Below are 25,170 nucleotides of genomic sequence, written 5' to 3'. Positions count from 1 at the left end.
TAAAAAGCATTTTCAAATAAATCGAGGTTAAGTTTCGTATTTGCGAAAAATGTTATCATGTGCAAAATTGATCCTTCGTTCAAAAGAATGACTCTAAAGATAAAATTTTAGTCTTTTAAACCGGAAAAATTAGCTGTTTTTGAAAAAGATAAGCCAAAATAGAAAAAAAACCCGTTTGGTTACTCCGGTATATGAATAATCAGTAAATACAAAAAGTAAATTGACATTTGCTGAACATTGTAAGGTAGTAATAATATTAAGTAAGTGCACGTTGAGCGAAGCTTTCAGTTTATTTACAAAAGAAATGAAATTTTTAATGCATTTTATTATATTTTTCTTTTTTTTAAAAAAAAAGAAACAGAAACTTTGTGTATTTTGCAATGACAGAATTTGGTAAAAAAATCCTTAATAATTAATTGAAAATTAGAATGTTGCAAGAATAGTTTAAGGATTCTGACATTCCGTTTGCATTCTCAATAATTTATGTCTTAGGAAAAGTCGATAAATAAACCAAATTTAAAGATTTGACATCTCGACTGACAGAACAAGAACAAAAACGCTCCAGTGAGACTAAAGTTGTCGAAATAAAAAATGGATATCATTTTAAATCTTTCATTTTTAAGTAGTTCAGAACAAAATAATAATCACATTAAAGAATGTTTAATAATTTGGAAAACTGTTTTGACATATTGGCAATAATTATTTTTTTAATAGAGAAAATTCTCATACAGATACATATGAGCTTTGTGAATCTATCCCGGACAGAGTGAGTCAACTAATTTGACAAAACCACTTCTAGTCTTTTAAGGTGTCGGCCTATCACTCTGGTGAACCCTGGATGGAATCTGGGCGAGCAAGTTGGCTTAGGTTAGGTCTGGATTCCCATTACAATTCTTGCCGACCCATGACAGGTACAGAAAATATGGCACTCGAGAATATTAAATTTAAATTAAGAATTTTATCGAGAAGTGGGTTCGATATATCTAGATCCATCTACAATAAACTTCTGAGGGTCTGATGCTTGTTTAGATGTAATCTTGGAATGACAGGCAGATTCCAAAACTAATGTATAAATTTTATTAACAAGTTTTACAAAATTAAAATAGCAGAGGGAAGGAATAAATTGCAATTAATTAGCTCCTCCTTCAACCAACAAGATATTTGAAGGAACATCTGTCCTCTAAGTTGAGCTTTAAAAGGAAAGAATAAATATAAATCTACACTCTAATTTACTGTATAATTTAGGTGTATAATGTAATTTACTGTATAATGTTAAGAGTTATTGCTGCCTGCTTACGAGTTAAACTACAATTTGCTATTGAGATGCAACTAAGAAATTATAATAATACAGTCACATAAATATATTTTTTATATCATTGCCAATATGTCACCATTTGAATTAACAACAGTGTCATTTGTTCCTGGTTTGAGATATTTATTTTTTGTATTTCCATAACTGAAGAGCTGGCAACAAAACAAGTTATATCCAATTTTTAAAATGATGTTATTCCTTACTACACTGTACTTTCTGAAGCAGCATATGAACAAAATAAGTAATAACCCTGCTGTTTCTACAGCCATACACATTATTATTCCATACAAATCAAGTTAAATCCAAGCAAACCAAAAAACAACCCAAGAATTATCACAAATAACAGACTGATTAGCAATGATGGTAGTTCTACAGAAGCTTAAAGCCCACCCCATCAACACCAAAAAACTTATAATTTATTTGTCCAAACTTGAAAATGGCCTTTTTAAAAACACTTATGACGACAAATATGGTTTATTGGACAATATGCAAAATTATCTTCACGCAGGTGTTAATAAAGGTACCTTTATTAACACCTGCGTGAGGATAATTTTGCATGAGTTAATTCCTCGTTTGGTTACTTCTGAATTCTTCATTGCTGATTAGTTTCTTTGCAAAAAATACTTCCCCTCTTGCTGTAGAATCAATGTTATACATAGCATTTGACCCAAATTTGAACCAACAACAAGTAAGAAAAAATTTCTCGTCATAAATTCTGAGTGGACGTAAAAAGAAGCATACTGTACAGTACTCGTTTCTACTTCAAATTTTTGCAGTATGGTAAAAAATATGCTGAGAAGAGAAACAACTTTTTAGTACAAAAGTATGGAGGGAAATGTCCCTTATGGATCAATGTTCCTGATTGGACTCCTTAAAACCCATATAGGCATTAATGTAAAACAAGATATTCATTAGTGTGTAAAACTTAGGAGAAAATGTACTGACTATATGGATTTATAACTTAAGGAAATTTGCTTAGAATTTTCTGACCTAAATTAGCCAAAAGGCTACATATCGCTTGCTTCCAGGTTACACACCAGAAAAGACGGCAGAAAATCATTGCAATAAACGTTTTACTGTGCGATTCCGAGATGGATATTTTTCCTCTTGCAATTTTATTATTTTATTTTGAAAAAAATATTATGGCAGCGTTTGCCTGATTTGAATCATTATTATATGGCCCTTAAAGAAATTAATTTAAATTATAAAAAAACCTGGAAATAACAGAAAACTGACAGCAAGCTTCACTTTGAGAAAACAAATCCATAACAGGCTTGCTAAGTCAGAGCAAAATGTCACTCAATATCATATTTACTACCTAAATCTTAACATCTTGAACTTTCTTTGTCCACTGAATTGAAAAGTGTGATTTTGCTGCTATAATTTCACTTTCATTCAAATTAGCCAAAAGTGGTATTACTGATTTTGCATAACAGCTCTCTAATGAAACAACTTTGAATTATTGGATCGAACTGCAAATCTAATGTAAGGTCCACTTTAATTATTGGTATTCTTTAAACACTATTACAGGTATACCTCGAGTTACATTGATTCGAGTTACGTCGTTTGTCAAAAAAGTATATGGAAAAATAAAAATCAAGTTTAAGTCATTTTATTTGACTTTACATCCGTCTGCCACAAATACTGAAATCATAATATGACTAGAAAAGCGTTAAAAGCACATAAAATCATATTAAAATATGTACATTTACAGTAAATGTTAATATAATCATCATAAATCCTAGAGAATGAACATGAAAACATCTGTATTTCTGTGTTGTTGTCTTATTTAGTGGTCTTTAAGTGCTCATTATTGGTGTTTCCTCCATTATTGGTGTTTAGTTACGACGTAAGTCGAAACTACGATTTACGTCGTAACTACACAAGTAAATTTGACTTATGTCGTTTTTCGACTTATGTCGCCTCTCCTGGAACCAATTACCAATGTCAGACAAGGTATACCTGTATTAACTTTCACACTTTTAAAATTTTTACTTTAACCATTCTCTTTCAGTTTCAAAACTAAAGCAGAACTTTGTATAATTAAGGATAATATAAATTATTTTAAAAAATTATTATACATTGCAAAATGTGTAATTTTAAAAATATAAGGTATGTTTTTGTGTAGTAGACCGAACATCGATGCTCCTGAACCAGTGTTTCTCGACTAATGCTTTGCTTATTTGTTGTCATCGACAGCCGATTAGTTTCTTCAACTGAGGTGCAACTTGACGAGTCATTTCCAACAGATGAAACAAAAGATGAGAGGATGTGAAAATGGTGTAACAAAATCGTTTCGCTTAGACAAAAAACGTTCAACACACAAAAACATGCCTATATTTTCAATATAATTTACTGCATTAAAAATTTACCATTTTCATTTACAAATTTTTTCTGTGTTTCATTATTTTCCCTGCACACCCATCTTTTTATCTTTTAAATTCCAACCAACCGAATGTGTTATTTTAGTTAGTTTTCAAAACATTAAAAAAATATAGTAGAGAATAAAAGTTGATTAGAATGCTGAACAAAATTTACTTACAATGCCAATTAACTAAAATCAAAAAACTCATTTTAGATACTTGTTTAATAGAGTCATAATGGGTTAAACAATGGGTTAAATCACAAATTTATAAAAATTAGTATGAAAATTGCATCAAAGTTGAAAATAAAAGCACATTGCAATCAAATACAACAACAAAATACAATTATTTTAATTGATATTTATGAGTAAAATGTTATGAGCATAAAAATAGATTTATGCAGTGAGGGAAAGAAAAATAAAGCTGATTCTCAGCACCTCAAATATGACAAGCAATAACAAACATAGATTAAAAATTTACAAAGCGTGCATCCGTTAATTATCGCCCTGCCTGATCACATCGTCGACGTTAAAATATTTAAATAAAGCCAGACTAAAGACGGGAGTCGATTAACGGCCTTAATCTAAACGTTAGTTAACATTTACGAACGTCTCGAGAAATAATTCTCGTGCCAGTATTAAAATTGTACAAAGGTGAATTCTCACCTGAGTGGGCTGAGATTCAGCTAACTGAGGTTGGCTAGTGGAAGCGTATTGATACATGTGACCGGGTGTGATGGAGGCAGGGGCCTAAACGAAAAAGTTATTTTTAGTTTCAAATTTTTCTCTTAAAACAATGAGAACCATTAATGATGGGCTAATAGATTTCCGACTATCCGAATCTTCTCCATCGGCAGAGAACGTGACGGTGCGTCGATTTATTGCAGGGCCGACACCAAAACGAATCCGACGAGGACGTTTTATTCCACGTCTCCCGTAACGATTACCTTATGCATGTTATAGCGATACTTTAAAAATTAGAATTTGTGCACAATATTTGGTAAACAGTAAATGGAATAGTCAATAATTCATACCAATGACGAGGTAACTGAAATACGAATTAATAAATTACCGCTACCGTCGATTTCCAAATATTTAGAAAAATTGACATATACGGAGACAACCTGTAAGTAAATGCCTCAAATGTCGGCAATAATAACAGTGAAAAATACATTGCCATATCAGAAAAGGTGTTCTTCCAATACCCTCAATGGTGGGTTGACAGACAAAACTCCTTGTCACATGGCCAAAAACATCCGGAATTGGCACAAGGCATCTGCGAGCCAATCAGTCTCCCGATACGAACCCATCGAACTCATCTAGAATCTGCCAGATCACACGATGCAACAACATTCACTAAAACCCATTTTCCATGGAGGACTTTTAGACCTTTTTCTTTCCAATACAGCAAACTTGTCGATTCTACACCCGAATGGGTTAAGGCTTTGCGGTTTTAATATGCATATATGGCATTCATATCACATGTATACTGTGAAATAAAAGACACCCTTATTTTCAGACACTATCTGTTTATTTATGGGTTGTCTCTGTATAGAACAATCTCGGTTATCAGGGGCAAAATTAATTGAAATGCCACAGCAAGTATATAGCTGATGACAAAGCAGACTATATTAATTACAAAGTATAAATAAAAGATGTTGCAATACAAATTTTTAAGAAATTAATTATTATTTTTCCTTTTATTCTAACTTTTTAAGTATAAATGACTATGCTAAGGCATAAAATGAACCAATATTATGAACTTTGTATAAGTCAAGTATTTCAGTTACCTCACTTAGACATTTATATAAAATATAAAACAATTTATAATATTTATATTAAAATTTATTAGACAAATATAGCCCTGAAATAAAAGCACATTTTAGTAATTCACAAATAAATATAAAATATTGTGCATAAACATTTGTTCATGATTATTATAATTAAAATGTAATCTGTGCAAAAATTATATTATGTTATATTATAAATAGAATCTAAAAATGTCAAAATAAGATACATTCATGCATCGGTATGTTATTCGAATGTTTGTAAACCGAATGACACATCATTATATGGAAACTTCGCTTTTCCATTTATTGTAATAATTGCCAAGTAAATATTAAATTTTAATGTAGGATATGATCACTCTGAAAATATATCAATGTTGAAACAGTATTTATAGAAGAATGGCATCAAAACTGGTATAATAATAGGAGGTAGGGATCCAATGAGAGCTGTAATAAGGATTTGAGAAGCCACAATATGGCCATTTTGTTTAAATCTTCTCTGCACACCAAATTTAGACAAAATACGTGTTTTGGATATAAACAGAGGGTATCAAGTGGCTCCTTATTGACCAATAAGTCAAGATATTTTGATAACTCGAAAGTTAATAAATAATAATTAGAAATAAAATGAGACACGTGAATGTACCTTAATTTAGAAATATATATTGAAATTCTATTTTACGTTTAAAATTTAAAATATAAATTATATATTTCAATTATTAGTTATTTAGTCACACCAATATCCATTAAAAGAAGGAAGTGATATATAAACACTTCTGCTTTTAATTTTAATATCAATTCTAATCTTTAACAACACACTGAAACAAATCTTTTAATTCTATGATTTGGCTAACAAAAAAAATTAAAAACAGACAAATCATAGAGATAGCTAACTGCCAACATTTAATACATCAACAAAAACTTTTAAGGATGTTTTCTGATCAATTCTATAGTTTATTATGCTATAATGAAAGTAGGGACTTGATGGAAAAATCACAAATAAATGAGGTAGCCAGCAGCAATATTCAAATAACATCTAATTATATGAGACTGAGATGTTATATTGTATACAAAATACCTGTTAGAATGGCAAATGCTCACTTTCTCACTAAATTGTACTCTAATTCTCTCTCTCTCTCTCTCTCAGTCCAGTGAAGTATTTAATGGAACAAATGTTTGATTTTTGGAATAGTAGAATCAAATGACTTAGACAACTACTACTACTTTTTCTTCAAAATTGATCACTCACTCTACCAGAAGAAGAATACTACTTTCTCTCAAAAATCCCAAGCAGGGTTGATAAACAACTCCACTAAAACCCGATACAATATAATACTAAAAACCAACCAATGTCATCAAGTTAGTAACTGACATTAACGTTGGTTATTGCCTAATGTTATATACAGTGGGTGATTGGTTAATGAACAAATCGGATAACAAACGCTTCACAGAACATACAGAAAAAGAAGCGACATAAGGGAAGACCAATCAGTATTCACTATTTTGTCTCCAGGTAACAATTCAAAACGTTTTGGAGCTCTGGAGACATGAACATCAACACTCAACCCGCTACCAATCAGATAGTATTCCTCCAAATTTTGAAACTCCCCCTTGTAATTCCAGCTTTTTGTTTACCTTTCTGACAAATAATTTTTTATAGTCTTTGCAAGACTGTCGGATAGGTACTTATGTTTTGCATCGGTTTTTATTTACGAAAGGCGAGCGTTTAACTGTCCCGTCGGATATTTGTTAATGTTTTAATACCAAATTTCATCTGGGCCTTGCATTTCAATAATTTTTTGTGCATTAGTTGATTTCTGTTCTCTGAATTTTTGTAAGAAACTGATGATAATATTATGGAGCATAAAAAGAGTGGAGTGTCAAGAACTGTGCTCAGCATAGAAACCAAGCAAGATATAATAGCCAAGGTAGACAGTGGGCAGATGTCTGATGTTGCTAGGCAGTATGGCTTGAACAGGTCTACAATAAACACAATCTTAGCTATGAAAGATATATCAAGAAGTTTCAAGCAATTAAAGATCTTTTGAGGAAGTGGGAGGATGTCAGGACAATTGGCATACAAATGGCATCCAAACCAGAATGAGGTTAATAGGCTTGGAGATTTCTAAAATTACAATGCTATTAATTACTTCCGAAAAATCCTGAAGAAGAGAGAAAAGCAATCAACATTGGACAGATTCTTTAACCCCCACAAACGGAAAAATCATCTAATAATAATAATAATAATAATAATCAGCGCAGAGCCCAAACGGTTAGGAGTTGAAAGTTGAAATTTGGTACACAGTTAGGGTACGTCACGAGAACGCACACTAAGAAGGGATTTTTCGAAATTCCTCCCCACGGGGGAGAGGGACAGGATTAAGTCTTAACACTTCCATCAACGATGGAAGTGTTACGTAACAATGGAAGTGTTAAGAGAAACCGAAGTGCAAGACGCAGATGCAGTTTTTCGAAATCGAACATATTTTTAGACCTATCTAAAAATTCTGTAATTAGTCTGGAAACAAGAAGGACCCAATTCTTGCATTCTGTGAAAACGAGTAAGGTTGACTATAACGTAATAATCTTAATATTCGCTAAAACGGTTAGGAGTTGAAAGTTGAAATTTGGTGCACAGTTAGGGTACCAGATATAAGTTCCAAAGTGTTACGTAACAATGGAGAACAAGAGAAAGCGACGTGCAAGATTTACGGGCACTGGAGGAAAAAAAAGGAAAAGAGTATAATGTTAGAACATATTCGATTTTCAAATTTAAACAGATTAGTTCGGTTTTTCTTGACTTTTCTTCTTTAGAACATTCAATGAAAATTGAACGATATAATCAGAACACGTCGTGAAAATCGAACAATATTAGAATATTCGAAATTCAAATTTGGACTTTCTTTCAAAATATTTAGTTTGTTGATGAAATTACTCTTTTTCTTCTGTGACTATAACTTAATAATCTTAATTATCGCTATCATTACTTTTGCCCGAGCAACGCCGGGCCTATCTGCTAGTATATGTATATTTTTATTATTACATATACTTTCTTACTATATTTATTTTTATTTTTTAGAGTCTCCAGAATGAATTAATCAAATTCCCATAAAATCCTATGGAAAATTGATAATCGGTTAATGAACAATTCGGATAGCAAACAAAGTCTTGGAACGGATTATGTTTGTTAACCAATCACCCACTGTATACTGGAAGATGAGATCAGACCAGAGTTTCGGATAGTGTAACTGGCAATGCATATGCATGGTAAGCTGCAGTTGTGGGTTCAAGTGCCACTCCAGGCCAATTCTTTTCTTCCAGTTGTTGTAAATTAATGAATTTAATAATTATAATTAAATAAGAGATGGCACCTAATGTCTCCTTCTAGTATCAAATTGTTTTGTAATTTATTAGTATTATAGCTGTTTTCTAGCCTAAAGACACATGGCATTGGTTGGCTTGGGTTGATATACAGTTTGGACACTGCAGGTCAAAATGTTGTTTAGGATAAAGGTGACTGCTATGTACTGTACAAGGCACTGTAGTAGTCATCTTATGTGTATACATTACTGACAAAATTTAAGACAAATCACCACATATTTTATTGTTGAAGTTAATTACATTTATTGTGACTAGTTCAGGTTTTCACAAACGTCAGCAGCAAGAATTTAAGATAAAACCCATTACATTCTGTCACAAGCTTTACTTGTGGCCAAGCAAACTTGTGGCACATGCTCCAACAGTTTGCCGAGGCAAGAGAAAGGATGCAATGCCGTGTAGCTTGTACCCATGCCCATTTGTTAGAAATTATGATGTGTTTTTTTTAATTATATGAGCGCTAAGGTGACTTTTCTTTTTCACTAGACTTATTATACCATCAATAAACAGGAGGACAAGCTTTAGAAAAACATTTATTTCTTTGAGTATGCATTTCAAACAATTATGTCCCTTTTCAACTCATGTTACAAATGGACTATGAGAAATGCAAGAGTTGTGACATTAGATAGAATATGGATGGTGATTATTGATTAACAGGTATAAGAAGATTACTGTAATTTAAAACAATCTTCTTATGTCCCTTTTATTTTAACAGTGCACTACCTTCACTTTATCATACTGGTTGTTTCTATTGTTCTTACCGTAACCAAGATCATGGTTTCCCAAATTTTATAATCTTAACTCAGCATTGTGTCATGTATATTGGGGTGTTTTTTCCCACACTGTGTACCAGGCTGTCAAGTTTACTTTTATACCTGTTTAGATAAAATGTGGATGGCAATTATTGATTAACAGGTATAAAAGTAAACTTGACAGCATGGTACATAGTGTGGAAAAAAACACCCCAATATACATGACACAGTGCTGAGTTAAGATTATAAAATTTGGGAAACCGTGATCTTGGTTATGGTAAGAACAATAGAAACAACCCTTTGGAACAACCAGTATGATAAAGTGAAGGTAGTGCACTGTTAAAATAAAAGGGACATAAGAGGATTGTATTAAATTACAGTAATCTTCTTATACCTGTTAATCAATAATCACCATCCATATTTTATCTAATGTCACAACTCATGCATTTCTCATAGTTCATTTGTAACACAAGAGTTGAAAAGGGACATAATTGTTCGAAATGCATACTCAAAGAAATAAAAGAAATAAAAAGTTTTTCTAAAACTTGTCCTCCTGTTTATTGATAGTATAATAAGTCTAGCGAAAAAGAAAAGCCACCTTAGCTCTCATATAATTGAACACAAGACTAGACAAGAAGCGCAACGCACAATTTGATGTGTTTTTTGTTAAATTTGTCTGTCCACAAGTTCAAAAGCAGTTCAGTAAATGACAAGTCTGTAGTGACATACCTATTGCTTCCTTCTGTTGTAACTTAGGTTGGATGTATGTTTAGGGTCATTATCTTGTTCTAAGACAAAAATATCTCCAACAAGAATCTATCACAGGGCACAACATGCAAAAATGTATTTGATGATGATGGTATTTGATGAATAAGTTCACCAGTCCCTCAATTCTGTAGATGTCATCCATCTAATTTATAGCCAAGCATCCCCATACCATATCATCACCCTACCATGCTTCACTATAGGAACCAGACAGTCTCTTAGAACTTTTGTAGCAAATACATATTCTATGGTTTGATCCAGAGTTCAAACTTTGATTCATCAATCCATAGCATCCACTTCCAATTTCCACTTTAGACCAGTTCTTGTGCTGTTTTTCCACTTCAATTGTGTAGTCTAATTTCTGTGGTAAAGGAATGGCTTTCGTGCTGCAACTTGATCACAAAGACCAGTTTTCTGCAATCAACTCTTTGCTGTGGTGAGAGATGGCAGTCTGCTGTAATTGCAGACACAGTTAGTTACCATTTTAGCATAAATCTGTCCTTGTGAGCTGATGCAGATTTGGGTCTTCCCATTTGGATGGTCAGAATGATTTCTAGTGCTGCTTCCTCATCCTCTCTAATGCACAATGAACACTTGTTTTGATTTGTTGAGTTGTCTTACTATTTCCTGTTCTGTAAAACTCTGCTTCATGCAAAGCACAAATGATTGCACATTTCTCAGTGATAAAGATGAACTTCCTGGCTTATGAGGCATTTTTCACTGTCTGGTCACATCTAGCCAGGCACTACAATATTACGGCTAAGAGACCTGCTCAAATACCTTCACGTGCTACTTTACAAATCTTATTGCATATTCAATAACTAATCAGAAGTTGCACTATTCAGTGTTACCCATTATTTAAATAAATTGGAAAATAGCAATGTCACATAATCAGAATGATAGTACACTGTCATCATTATTCCAGGTAATTGTGGTACTGAGTGATGTTACCTCCCAAATTAGGTTTTATTGTTTCATTACACAATAAATGTACACAGTTTAAATGATTACAAGCCAGTTTTATTTACTTATTTTATGAAACACGACTGGTGTTAAGCTTTCTGTTGGTAGTGTACCACAAAACTTGTACATATAATCGTTGCAGAACACATATCAAACTAAATAAACATTTATTTCATATTTTTGTCACATCACTGGCAAAAGTCTGTTTCATTGATTTTTATTGAAAATGCAAGTGCTGCTCAGAGGTATGGATAACCGACATTTGGCACTACTTCGGACAAACAATGTTTGATTTATATTGATTTTCTTGAGTCAAGGTCTGGACTATTCAAACAAAGATGGATTTATGAGTACAACTAATGTTGTTTCTATAACCTACCAAGCAAACAGAATCACAAACTTTCTATTAGACAAAATTAATGCAGAAACCTAATGACTTGTATAAATATAAGATGTTATATTAAAACAATATAAAGGAAGTCAATAAATTAAATGCTATCATCATTATTTTCCATAAAAACTGTAACATGTCTTAAAGATCCCAAGTGTACCAAGAAATAAAGGAAACTGTTTCTTATCTTAGATGCATAATTAAGACACTGTCAAAGTATAAGGACATATTATGCAAAACACTAATTACAATTTAATCATGCAATTATAGTAAAATAAAATCAAATATGTTAATGTTAATTGTTAAATGATTTGATAAATCAACTTTAATTAAAAATAAAGCAAATTTTTCAATCTGGCTACTCTGAAAAAGAAAACTGATGCAAATTAATTTTAAAATCACCTCCGGTAACATCTAAAAATTTAAAATAAAAATTGCTAAAAGGTTGTAAGGTGCAAGATTAAGAACAATGGGACAAACATTAATGAACTCAATAAGTAAGCTATAGAATGACTAAAAAGTTACTGCCTGGTGGAAAACATTTAAGTTTTAATGAATGTGAAGTTTTATGTATGATATGGTAGTTTCTCTCCCGATAAATGCTGGAAACATTCCCAGAGAATCCAGAATCTGAGGATAACAATGTACAGAAACCTAATAGACCTGATTCCAGGGAAGCTTATACAATTGCAAAAAAGCCTTTCGAAAACTGGAATGTCATCTACTGCTAAGTGAAAATGGGAGACTTGCAACTTATTGGTCTTGTATGCAATGTCATATGTATAACATTAATGTTGTTACAAATTTCTCTCTGCAAGTCACTTTTTGGATGCCCTGCATAATTGCAAACAAGACACAAGCTGATGTTGACCTTTCAAAAAAGATTAGACTGTGTACTAGTTAGTTGTCTACCACATACACATACAGTTGTCCTATCACCTATTACTGCAATGGCTACAGATGCCCACTGTTCAATCACTAATTTAATAAACTCACTTTATATTTACTGTCCTGGCCATTTTATTAAACATATTAACTTATGCTATGAATTTTTAGTTTCTACAAGATTATCACTAAGCAGCATTGCAGAACAGACCATCAAATAATGGGTTTGGAATCTGCTTCAAATTCCCAATAGAAAATATTATTTGAAATATAAATATGTTGTTTCTAATAAGTAGATGTTAGATACTACTTTATTACACTTAATTACGGTACAAAATTTTAACTTTAATCATTTCTCTAAATCCACTGATAAACTAAATTTAAAAATACAAAAACAAAATTTTCTGCTATAAAATTCTTTCTTGATATAAAATATATTTTACAAATCTAACAAATAGAATTTTATATTATTAATCCATTATATTATGTACTATTCAAAATAGTTTATGGATTTTCAATTTTCAAAAAACTAAAATTGTTACATACGGTATGATATTTCTGTAAATAGTCTCTCTGTGGGCTATGGTGTGATTTGGGAGTGGACCGACCACTCTGGGGAGGCGAGGAACGCTCCAGGGAACGACCCCTTCCCAGAAGTCCCATCGTTTCCAGGCTGCCGACTCTGGATTCCAACTCCTCGGCTCTCTGTTCCGTACTCTGCTTTTCTTCCTGAATTAACCTATATTTCAAATTAATTTCAAATTACAATTTTACAGCATAAATCTAGCCAAATTATTTATTTTTAACTGCACTGAAATAAAAGGTTCAGTCTAATAAATCATGTCTTCTACCCTGAAAAAAATTCACTGATGAGGAATGAAATTTATAATGCATATCCAACAATACTTTCAAAAATTTTTCTTCTAAAATTTTTATACAGGTAACATTAACTTGTGAAAATTCGAACCCGCCGGAACAAAGCTGTTAATAATAAAATATTTTATTGCTTGGTTCCCACAAAGAAAATATGAATCAGGAGGAACAAGAGTCGAAAAACGCTGGTTGGCAAAACTGCAAAACGTGACCGAGACGATAAAAGGGCGACGAGGGAGGACAGGGAGCCGGTTACGTTCTGTCACTTTGACTGTGTGTGCGCGCAATATTGAGAGAAACCACCCGAAATCTATGGAATACGTTGACTACGAGGACCGACCCGGATCACGAGGTATGACCCGAATTTTTGTAAACTCTTCCTCCGTGGATCCGAAAAGAGGCGACCATCGCGCGCCTCTTCTGTAATTATATCGTTAGCTTAAATAAATTTTTGTTGTTGTTACTATCCGTTGGCTATGTCTTTTATTCAGGTATCATCACCGCCGCTCTATCGTCGGACCCATCCACTTCCTTTACTCACCTAAAAACGCGTAGCGCGTAACACTTCAGAACCGCCATCTTGACGTGGGCAGGTCTAACGGACCTGTGAGCCAAAAAAAGGAGGAACAAGACTCCGTCCACCACCCGGCACCCACAAACTCAAATAGTCTTTGGACATTGGTTTATATTATTTTGACACACAAACATTTGTTATTTTTATTGGGACAAAGATTGTTGAGAAACAAATTAGAACATTATCACTTATAATACTCATGCTAACAACTTTTATAAAAATTAAAATTACAGTGGTACCTTGTATAACATACTTAATCCATTCCAGGTGCACGTCCGTTAAGTGAAACGTCCGTTATACGAAACGCATTTTCCCATAGAAATACATGTTAAAACATCTAATTCGTTCCGCAGCATAAAATAACCGTACTATCATTAAAAAATGAACATGGGGTGCATTCTTTTATTCCTCCGCACAACTCTTCGCGAGTGACATCTGTTAAAAAATTCCTGTGGAACGCGTTCCTGAATTCCAATGTGAGTGCGCGCCGTCGAACGGCAAAAACGGCCGCTTGTAGCAGTAGTTTGCGGTGGAAACCAACATGGCATCCTCTATGGCTCAGATAGTTTCGTTTCCGGGTCCATTATGTGGTTTTATGAATGAGAATTTAGAAATTGTGAAAGCGCGAGTTAGCGCACGCAGTGATGTAAGTGTCTTTACGAATTTTTTTTTGAGGCTATTTTGAATGCTCTTTCAACAAATAATCCATTTTATGGTTAAATTGGGACCCTTCTTTTGCCTTTTAAAGCTCATAGTTTAGAATTATAGATTCCTCCATCACGATACTATCGATAGTGCAGGCGCCGCCATCTTTCTTTCTTTCACCGTCGTTCCTAAATGCCTACAAACAGCAGCACACCCCCATAGTAGCGGAGACACAGAGCGACCGCTATTAAAGAACGCACCCATGAGCAGTCACCAATTATACCGGAAAGTCCGTTGTTCCCAGCCATTGCTCAAGTCACATAACAGCCAAACAGAAAGTCCGTTGTTCACAGCATCTGTTATTCGAGGCATACGTTATACAAGGTACCCCTGTACTAGAATTTACATGTGATGCAATCTATAAAAGGTCTCTCTATGTGCGCCATATCAGTAATCCTGACATCAGTGAGCACCTGGCGCAGGTTAATAAGTGGTTAGTTAAGGTGCCAAGATGTATCCTGGGGGAAGTTACAACCAGAGTGGCTCCCCGTAGTGTGCAATGTTACACGAGTAAATAGTAACATAATTGTTACTATTTTATGTTATTATCCGAGAGGTATGCAATGTATGTCAATTGATAGAGTAACTGTCCAAGTTTCATCTACCAACTATATCCAAAGTTTATCTAAATCTAGGGAACCCTGTAAATGAAGTAGGAACTCCAGAACCCAGAAAGCATTTTGTGTTCTGTAGATTACAAAGTTGTAATAGCTCATCATTGTGAAACAAGAGTAATCTGCAGGAGCGGGCTAATTGATTGTCATGAGAGAAGCGATGACAAATATGCCATGGCAAGCATAGGAAGAATTTTGTATTGACCAAATGCATGCCACATGATGTAAAACTTAGACAGTTTTCCAATGTATTAATGTACATTACAATGTTCTGTATTAAAAATAAAAATTACCTGATTTCATTATTGATGGCATCTAGTTGTTCTTGAAGCATGAGTGCGAGCGTCTGAGCGTCTGTGTGACCTGTCGGAGACAGCATATCCATCGCCTCGAATATGCTCTCGTTATCGTCCGTCTGACTACATTCTGTGTCGCTGGCATCAAAAGCCTGTTGTACGTTCGCTATGACATGAGACTGATCTATTTTCTCCCATTCCTGAATACAAATAATTATTATTTAATACCATATTATAGCAGTTTGGATTTTAGGTAACAAAATATTTTTATGTTTGTCTGACTTACTTTCTCCGGATCTTCTTCCATGGGTGGTTGGCGTCCTCTATGGTTCCTGTGATTAACAGATGCAGGGGACATGTTAAATCCATATACTCCACAACAAGCATCTGTATTTTCAACAACTCCCATAGAGTTCTTGTTGGGAGAAGTAACCATCGAAATGCATCCTGCCGGCAGACCGGTCCAAGAAGGGGAAGCAGGAGATGGGCGAATAACCGAGCGACTAGATATCATCCGAAAAACATCCAACATGCCCGAGCATCGACATCAGTCGCAAGAGATTGTAAATGGTGAAACATGCCATGAAAAAATGAATAGAAAACAAAAAATAATGTTGATATAATATTAAAAAGAACAAATTAAAAATTATGCGAGGTTTACGCAGCCCGAGGACAGAAATCATATAAATTATGCGGGAACAAACAAAACTCTCTCTCTCATAATTTATGTAGAAAAAATTTGCTCTCTCTAAATAAATGACAAATGAAAACGATGAAAAAAGTGAAATCAGAACACTAAATTTTAAAGAAAAAATAATACACGAACCAGCAAAATATTAATAAGCCCATTCGGAATCCAAATATATCAGAATATTACTTGGAAAAATACAATATAACCTTTATTTGGGATTCACCGGCTCCAGAGACACTAACTTCATGCATAATTCGGCATAAAAATTGATTTATGTTACTTTTATACATGCACATTATTTTCAATTCAGCGATATGAAATTCCAATCAATTACAAATGCATTATCATACAGTAACTGGCTTTTCTTGCAGACATTAGCAGCAAGGATACACTAAATATTCTATTTGTATTACTATACTGTATGATAATAAGCAACAACAATGAATAATTTTCACATAAAAAATTCTATAAATGCATGCTGATGAAGACATCACATCATAAATAAAATAACGAATTGCAAATCAAAGGCTCTCTGCTGCAAAAATCAAATGTAACGAAACAGGATGGTGGAGGGAGAAAGTTAAGTAAAAACTGAGACGTGGCACTTCTCGACATTTGCATTCTGTCGAATGCGCATTTTAAGATTTTTACGACTGTATTGTCGACGCCCAATTTTTTCCTCATAAATAGGAAATTATCAAACTTATTCAACAACTAAATAACTATTCTTATTGCTAATCTTTCAAATATATGTGTAGTACTATAGTCATTTGTTTGTTAATAATTACAACTATCTATGAGAGAGAATGATTTTGTATATCTTAGTATTCAGAGCACAATTATTTACTTTTGATTTTATGCATTACATTGTTCTATTTCACTAATTTTGGTTGTTTACAATGGTGCTTCTCAAACTTTCTGCATTCTCAGACCAAATTTATTTTCATTCCAATCCTTGCAGACTGGTATTTTTGTGAAGTAAAAATTGTCACAAAAAGGAGAGAGAATGAAGTTTTTAAAAATATTTTTAGACTGAATTAGTAAGAAAAATAAAATGACAAAATTTGGTCCTAATTATTTTGAAAAATGGGTTTGTGGGCCATTTTCGTGTAATTTATCAAGCTGATTTTGATAGCTGGTCCATCTCTGGCACTAAATGTTTAAGTATCTTGTCATGGTTCAGTAACAAACTGTTCACAAACCACAGTTTCATTAGCACTGAACCATAAAGATATGACAGAATGCAATTAATGAAAACATTTATGCCATTCTGATTTGCATATTACAGATTTTGACTTTTTAAACTTTTAAACAAATTAATAACATCCCAATTTTATTATTTATAAGAAAAAAACACATTAACACCAAAAAATAATGTTTATTTTGACTACACTAGAGACTAGATGAGAGAATTTCAATACCTTTTATTAACATTCAAAACCACTCTGCCAAGAATAATCAGAATACAAGATTCCAAAATTGAATATGCAAATTCTAGAATATTTTAGGTTTAGTTCACATAAAATATTATCTGAGTTTTCGTATATAATTCCAGAACTTTCATAAATTCTTGAAAATTGGTTTAGAAATAAAAACTGACCATTAAATGAAAAATAAAGACAATATTTTATCATTTTGTATCAAATTATTTCTTGAAAATGTAAGCTAGGAAAGAGAAAATACACAAATGTTTATTGTCGGATGAGCATTTTGGAACATGTTTTTATTTAACGAGTGAACTTAGCATTAAAATTGATTTAATTTATTAAGAAAAATCTATGTACTATAATTTTACAAGTAATATGTTGATCTAACACTTCTAAAAAACTTTATATTGGACACTTATAGAAGTGATATACACAATGTAACCTAATTTATAAGTCGCATTGTACTATATCATTCATATAGAAGAATTTGCTATGAGAAGATGCTTAAACTTATTCTCTCAATTTATGAAACAAAATATTCTAATCGCAAGCACAAGATCAAAATTCCCATAAATTCCGATTATCTATCTCATAGATTCCAATTTCCATTTTCTTTGCTTTGTTTACAATGAAAATTTGTTTATTAGAATCAGGCCATTTAATCTAATGCAACTACAGTGAATTCTCTCTCTGTATTACAAACTCTTCCATCTGCAATTACAATTACATTTTACTCTATTTTACTTGTTTTCCAGTTATTGCAATAACATGCAAGTATGACAAAGAAAATATGTTTCTTATTAACTCCTTTTATGTTGGTGGAAAAACCCAATTAATGCTTTTCATTTATTTCATTTAGAGTGATTGGTTCACAGATAAATGTTTTGTAGTACTTTAATGTTATAGAGTAATTGGATTATAACTGAATATGGTACAAATTTGAACTATAAGAAATAATGAAAAAAGCTCACCCCTGCTTGTGAGAAGTTTTTGGGAATGGGGTACGCTTAGGGTTGCCACCTATATGGGTTTGACCGTGAGACTCTGGGATTTAGTGAGTTATCTCCGGGCTCTGGGATTAATTAATATTTCTCTGGGTTGTGAGAGTTGAAATGAATATGTACAAAATTATATGCAAACTGTCATGTATATTTCTTCCCCCGTGTACCGAATTACTAGTGTAGAGGTCATTGGCTTAAAGACATAACATCTATAACTGGCGTAGGCGCAGTGCTGCTGCATGCTATGTACTCGTACTCTCTCTTGTGACTGTTCTGTCAAGAAATGTCTATTGAGAATGACATGATATAGCCTACATAGCTGACAGTTTGATAATTAGTGTTTGTGTTGGTTGATGATTAACAGTAAGTTACAGTATATAGTTAATCCTATTGTCTCATGCTCTAGTCAGTCTCAAGCAGATTAAATAGCATTACATAACAAACAGTTCTGTTGGACCCTCAAAACAAAATATTTTTTTTTTTGAATTTCAGATGTTTTTAGTCTCCAAATTTTTTCAAAAATTTTTACCTGCACAAAAAATTTTATTGCAATTTTAATCAACCTTTAATGACGCACAATTAACGTTTAATTGTTTTTTATGGGATTTTTTAAAAATCAAATTTCATTCATTGTTCTAAAGTTCTAGTGCACAGATTTTACTTTGGTAAAGTTATTTAAAGCTACTTTCTGATGTCAAAAATGACATCCAATAGTTTTTTAATTTTTTTAATTAATAGATTTTATTATATATATGTTTAATTAAGTCGGGAGGGTCAGAAATTGCTATAAAAAGTGTAATTTTTTATAAATATTTAGAAATATATGGCCAGCTAGTATTCACCCTACTTTAGACCCTTCACCTCCTGAGACTTCTATGGAAACGTCTCCCTTTTTCTTTTTCTTAAATCATCATCTCCGGGCAAGACTAAGTTATGAGGCGGCAACCCTAGGTACGCTCCTAAATTGGGGTCACATCATGTAAAATTTGCAATATCTTAAATCATTATCTTGATTTTCTCATCTACGATAAATTAACTGCATTAACCACAATACATCGAACACACGATGGTCACAAAATCAAAATTTTGCCACATTTCTTTACACTTATAAATTTTATTGATAGAAAACAGTGTTCATAGCAGAAAGCAACCAAAATTAGTGCAAAAGTAAAAACTTTTTGGACAAAGTGATGCAGGTCTTATTCCTAACTCAAAATACGAGGACAACGATGGGAAAAACCAAAGTTGGTATTTGGAAAACAAAGTTATCGCAAAAAAAATGAACCATCTGAAAAGCAACAGGTAAGCAAATTTTAACAAAAGCTAGTTTAAAAAAATTCTCTCTTGCAATTTGCTCCTTAAAGCAATCATTTTAATTATAATATAAGCTATAATCAAAAATATAAGGCAGAATTGCATTTCATGGTCTTCAATTAGTAAAATGCTATTGTGTCAGACCATATAATATAAATAAATGAGAAATATTTTAGTATAAAAGTTAATTCTAGTAGTGCTGTTTCCAAATGCATGTTTGTCTCAGCACCAAATTAGCATATATGGATCATTAAAACATCAAATAATTACAGTTAGTTAGAGAGAAAATTTTTTAAAAAAGGCACGATTGTCCTGTCCCAACAACAGCAATTATTTTTCATTATGTTTCATAACTGCCAATAAAGTATATTCTTAAAAATTTGAATCGTCACATTTAAAGTTTTTATATACAAAATATTTATAGATTTTCATAAAGTTTCTAAACATTAATTTGATATTTTTATAAAATATTATACGTTATCTGACAATGTGTTGCATGCAATTTTAGTTTTTGTCGCATGTATATACATTATTTATATGCAGATAAAAAAATATTCAAATTATTTTTGCTATTGCTAAATTTTATATCTTCTTGAGTTAAAACTGCACTAATTTAAAACTATTTTTGCATGTTAATATCACTGTAAATATTCATCCAGATGTAACTACTAAAAATGTGATTTTTTTAATGAATCAAAATATAGTAACATATACAAACAATGCAACAATTCAATTATTCAAACATAGTAACAGATTCTTATTGGGATATGTTAAGTCTGATAAACTATTAAGGAATTTGACTAGACGTAAGCAGTTAAGTCACTGTTTTGTAGTTATCCTACTCTGATACTCTTCTGATCTTTTATTTTGGACTGATGTATACAATTATGTCAAGTTTTATTTACAGATGAAATAACAAAAATTTTATCTAATAATTATAATATCTATCGACTTTATAAACTTTTTCTGTTGTGCTTATAAATATTTTGAGAGTCTAAAAACTGAGTTTATCACAACTTTAAAATAACAATCTAGTAATATTTATTATAGTTACATCAAAGACAGGTATTTATAGTTATATTAATATGCCAAAATTTATTTATTTATTTACAAAGTGTAGTGCAGTAAGTTTACATTAGCAAAACATTTTGTATTTTAATCAACTTATTTAGCTATGCACTGTTTTATTAACAATGCCTAACTAACTAAGTGCCTTGTTATTTGTGTGACTATTACTCAACAAATTATTTTGTCCTAAGTAAACCAAACAATTGTATTTTTGCCTTATCCAAATTGCTGTGGTAACTACTGTTTGTCCAAAAAGCTACTGTTTGGTGGAAAAGGTTTAAGTAAAGTTTTATTAAAAGTGAAGTATTATGTACTGTACAATATTGCAATTTCTCCTACAGAAAAAACCAAAAACATCCCCAGACACTCTAAAATCTGAGGAGTGAAGTCCAAAGACCTAGAAGACCAGATATTGTGCGTGATTATGAGATCGCAAAGAAGTCTTTCCAAAAACTAGAACTTCTGCAAGTGGTAACATCATCTACCACAAAATGGAAATGTGGGAAGTACAACTTACAAGTCTTGTATGCAATGCCACATGTATAACCTTAATTCCATTACAAATTTCTCATCACACATTAACTTTTTGGGCACTCTGCGTAATTGTATGGAGATACAGTTTAATCTGATTATAACCTCATCCATGAGACCAGCAAGTTTTTGCCATTATAACCGAGTATCATTATCTGCGGGGTCATAATTTCAGTCCCATAAAAAGTACCAAGTGTGTTCAAGAATATATTATAAAATCCATTCTAATTTAACATTGTATGTATTACCATAAAATTATTTCTTAATAATATTTCTTATCATTATTATAATAGATACAGTATACTGTATCTATTATAATAATGATAATTTATTATCATATGTATAAAAATGCAAACTACATGTTTAAATCAACTTTATTTACATCATTATGTCTAAGTTTACATTGATGTAATTAAAAATTTCAAAAATTACCTTTTATGAGAAATTTCTATTTGTCTTAAGTTTCAATAATGGTGGAACTTCTGGTATTGAGAATAATGTTGAATTAAAAAGGCAACAAAAGGTTAAACTAATGTATGCCAATTAAAAATAATTCAGTTATTTCTTTATAAACTATTTGATATAATATGTTATATTAAAAATAATAGAATATTTAACAATTTAGCATCAAGTAATTTAAAAATGAGTACGTAATAACCAATCATCACGTCGTTTAAAAGTGTGGCGAACCTGACTCCAATGAAGTCAGGTAGCGAGAGTACCACCCACAGTTGTTCTAGGAAGTGGACTCTGACCCTAGGACTGAACATGTATTTTCTTTGTTAAATAAAATTTGTAATCGAATTTTGTAAATTTGGGAGTGCTTCAAATATGATGTTAAAACAGGGGTTTAGTCATTACAAGTGGGTTTTTTAACATTATCTAGTATAGTAAAATTGTGGGACCAATAAAAATTTGATGTTATATTAGGGTTGTTGTTACATCTGATGACATTATAATCAGGTTAAACTGTATCTGTATTTTTTAGTTTGATCAATTAGCTTGTCCAAAATCATAACCAAAGACATTTTCTTATTTTGTCACTATGATGGCAGAATTAATTTGACTACTTAATTGATTTGTAATGTGATCCTCATGAATAATAATGTAATTTTGTAATGTATATGTATCATCAATGTATAATATACATATATAAAGTTTCATATTAATATTATTATTATTATTATTTTCTAATCAAAATACTGCATGTTTAAAACAAACTTTTTATCATTAAAATCTAACTGATTCTTACCTTGCTAGAGTTTCAGCCCTGTAAGTTTGTAAATCCGTTCTGAGAGAGTCCATTTCCGTTCTCATTCTGGCTAACTCAGAAATAATTTTGTCCTAAAATGGAAGAATATCATTAAACTTAATATTGAGCAGATAAATCCTCTTAAATTTAATACTTGTTATATTATCTAAAGTGTTCCCACCAAAATATAAATGCTGACTCACTTTGTTAGATTCTAACTTAAATATTACAAATTCAGTATTAACTAAAGCCTTGTATGAATTAAGATTTATTTACTTATTTTTAATAGAATGTTCTTATAAGACAGGGTTTGGCAACCTTGCAGTGGTGTTGTGTTAAAAAGTTATGATGTTAGTACATGTGCTGATATGATTCCATCAATTCTGTTATATATATTATAAAAATTGATCCAATTATAATGGACTTCATTAAAGTCATTTATAAATAGTTTCTACAAGAGTGCCAGTACTAGAAGCATTCTCTGTTAGCAACCATTCCGGAAGTAGGCATGGCAAAAATTGGTTTTTACTTGGACACGAGTCACCCTTGAACTGGCACAGATCCGGCAATAAGATAAATGTGAAAGAATGTATGCCAGTTTGGTAGTAAGTATTTGCTAACAAACTTGGGATGAGTGATAACCAAAATGAATTAATGAACTCTGTAGTCTCTGTACTTAAGAAACTTTTACATTTATTATTTTGTGAGCTATTCAGTCATATGATTTAATATAATTTATTTCCCACTTTTAAATCAACATTTGTACCAAATTGGTCAATTCGTTTGCCTTTAAAAAAAAGAAGAAGAAAAAAAAGTAATTATTATTATTAAATTATAAAACACAGTTATGTACATCAGAATACTCTCTCCATAGATAAAATGTTATTATTTTTATAATGAAAAGACTAAGCACATTAAGATTCTAACTTGTAATAATTTAAAATAAACATTTGTCGGTCGCTACTTTCACTACTTCCTCCTAAATACATCAAATACATCAGTCATTTATTTCAGAAGATAATTAATTTCAAATGGATTTCATTTTCTAAAGCTACATAAGTTAATAATGTCTTTGCATTAGAAATTTATATGCACTGACCATTTCTTTGATTATAGGATATCGACGAAAATGTTTCGACAGATTAAGAGATTCTATAAATTTAAGAATAAGATAATGATGACAAAAGCATTACATTTTATTTCTGTCACTGAAAATATGATTTTATTTATTTAATTAACTCAACAGCATTTTTCTATAATATGAAAAAAATAATAATATTCTAGCACCTGCTAGTTTAATACAAAGCTATTAAACTGTAGAATGTTGCTTAATCTATTGACAAAACAAATATTGCCATACATTTTATTATTAATAGATAAAATGGGCTAGGACAGTAAAATTAGAAATTTACAAAAAATTCTCTAAAGAGATAAATACATTAAAAGTGTCTTTGCGCCCTGTTCTTTTTACACTTTGGGAAATAACGGTCTCATGACAGAGTCAACCTTCCTTTAGAGTCTTCTCACCTGCCTTAATATGCAATGTTATGATAGTCCTTCTGGCAAATACACAATTAAAAGAATAATATATCTGCTGTAAGACTTACTTCCCGAAGAAAAAAAGACAAAATGTGAAGACATTTTTAATGTGTTATCTCTTTGAGAATTTATTATTATTATTATGTTAAGTTTAATGGGTTATACTCGGTTGACACCAGTGGCTGTGTACTATGCCAAACCAGAGTCAAGGCATAGCAACCAAAACAAAACTAAAATTAAATAAATGTGTGTCAGTGTCTGTGCCTGTATTCAGGAAATTCCTAACAATGTGACATGTATTCAATATAGTGGCCTTCTGTAGTGTGATGTATGAATTTCTATTCAATTGTAATGTTCCCAGGCTTTTGTGTAGTGTGTGTGGTATCACACCTGTAGAGGAAAGAATGACAGGTACAATAAGCACCCTATCCATCCTCCACAGATGCCTTATTACCTGGGCGAGTTCTGTGTACTTGCTAATTTTTTCAGTGCATGTGTTTTGTATATTGTGAGATTATTATTATTAGTTATTCTATATTCATATAAACCAAAGACTGCTTTTGATAGCAATGTTTTGAGATTAATGTTGCAAATACTAATAACTTACTGAAATTCTCATTTTTTACTTCTTTACTGTCAATTATTTGCATAATAGAAATTCAAAAATTGTTAAAGATTTTCAAGAATACA

The 25,170-nt window shown here is 31.8% G+C and overlaps 1 protein-coding gene across 9 annotated transcripts in view; it reads right to left on the bottom strand.

Moving 5' to 3' along the window:
- Positions 1 to 25,170, bottom strand: part of Liprin-alpha (PTPRF interacting protein alpha) — a 148,908-nt gene that overhangs the window by 24,634 nt on the left and 99,104 nt on the right. For 7 of the 9 annotated variants that reach the window (XM_067265343.1, XM_067265336.1, XM_067265338.1 and 4 more), the window contains exons 11-15: positions 22,942 to 23,033; positions 15,944 to 16,160; positions 15,655 to 15,857; positions 13,142 to 13,334; positions 4,341 to 4,424 (exon numbers count right to left, since the gene is read on the bottom strand). In XM_067265343.1, coding sequence (XP_067121444.1) covers positions 4,341 to 4,424; positions 13,142 to 13,334; positions 15,655 to 15,857; positions 15,944 to 16,160; positions 22,942 to 23,033 — 789 coding nt within the window. The remainder of the gene's footprint in view (positions 1 to 4,340; positions 4,425 to 13,141; positions 13,335 to 15,654; positions 15,858 to 15,943; positions 16,161 to 22,941; positions 23,034 to 25,170) is intronic. The other 2 variants (XM_067265342.1, XM_067265340.1) reach the window with 2 other exon arrangements.

This window comes from Centruroides vittatus, unplaced genomic scaffold (genome assembly GCF_030686945.1).
Source record: "Centruroides vittatus isolate TY-2023 unplaced genomic scaffold, ASM3068694v2 contig_221, whole genome shotgun sequence".
NCBI classification, from domain to species: Eukaryota; Metazoa; Arthropoda; class Arachnida; order Scorpiones; family Buthidae; genus Centruroides; species Centruroides vittatus.
Note: the sequence above shows the minus strand (reverse complement) of the source record. Positions and strands in the feature narration are given on the sequence as shown.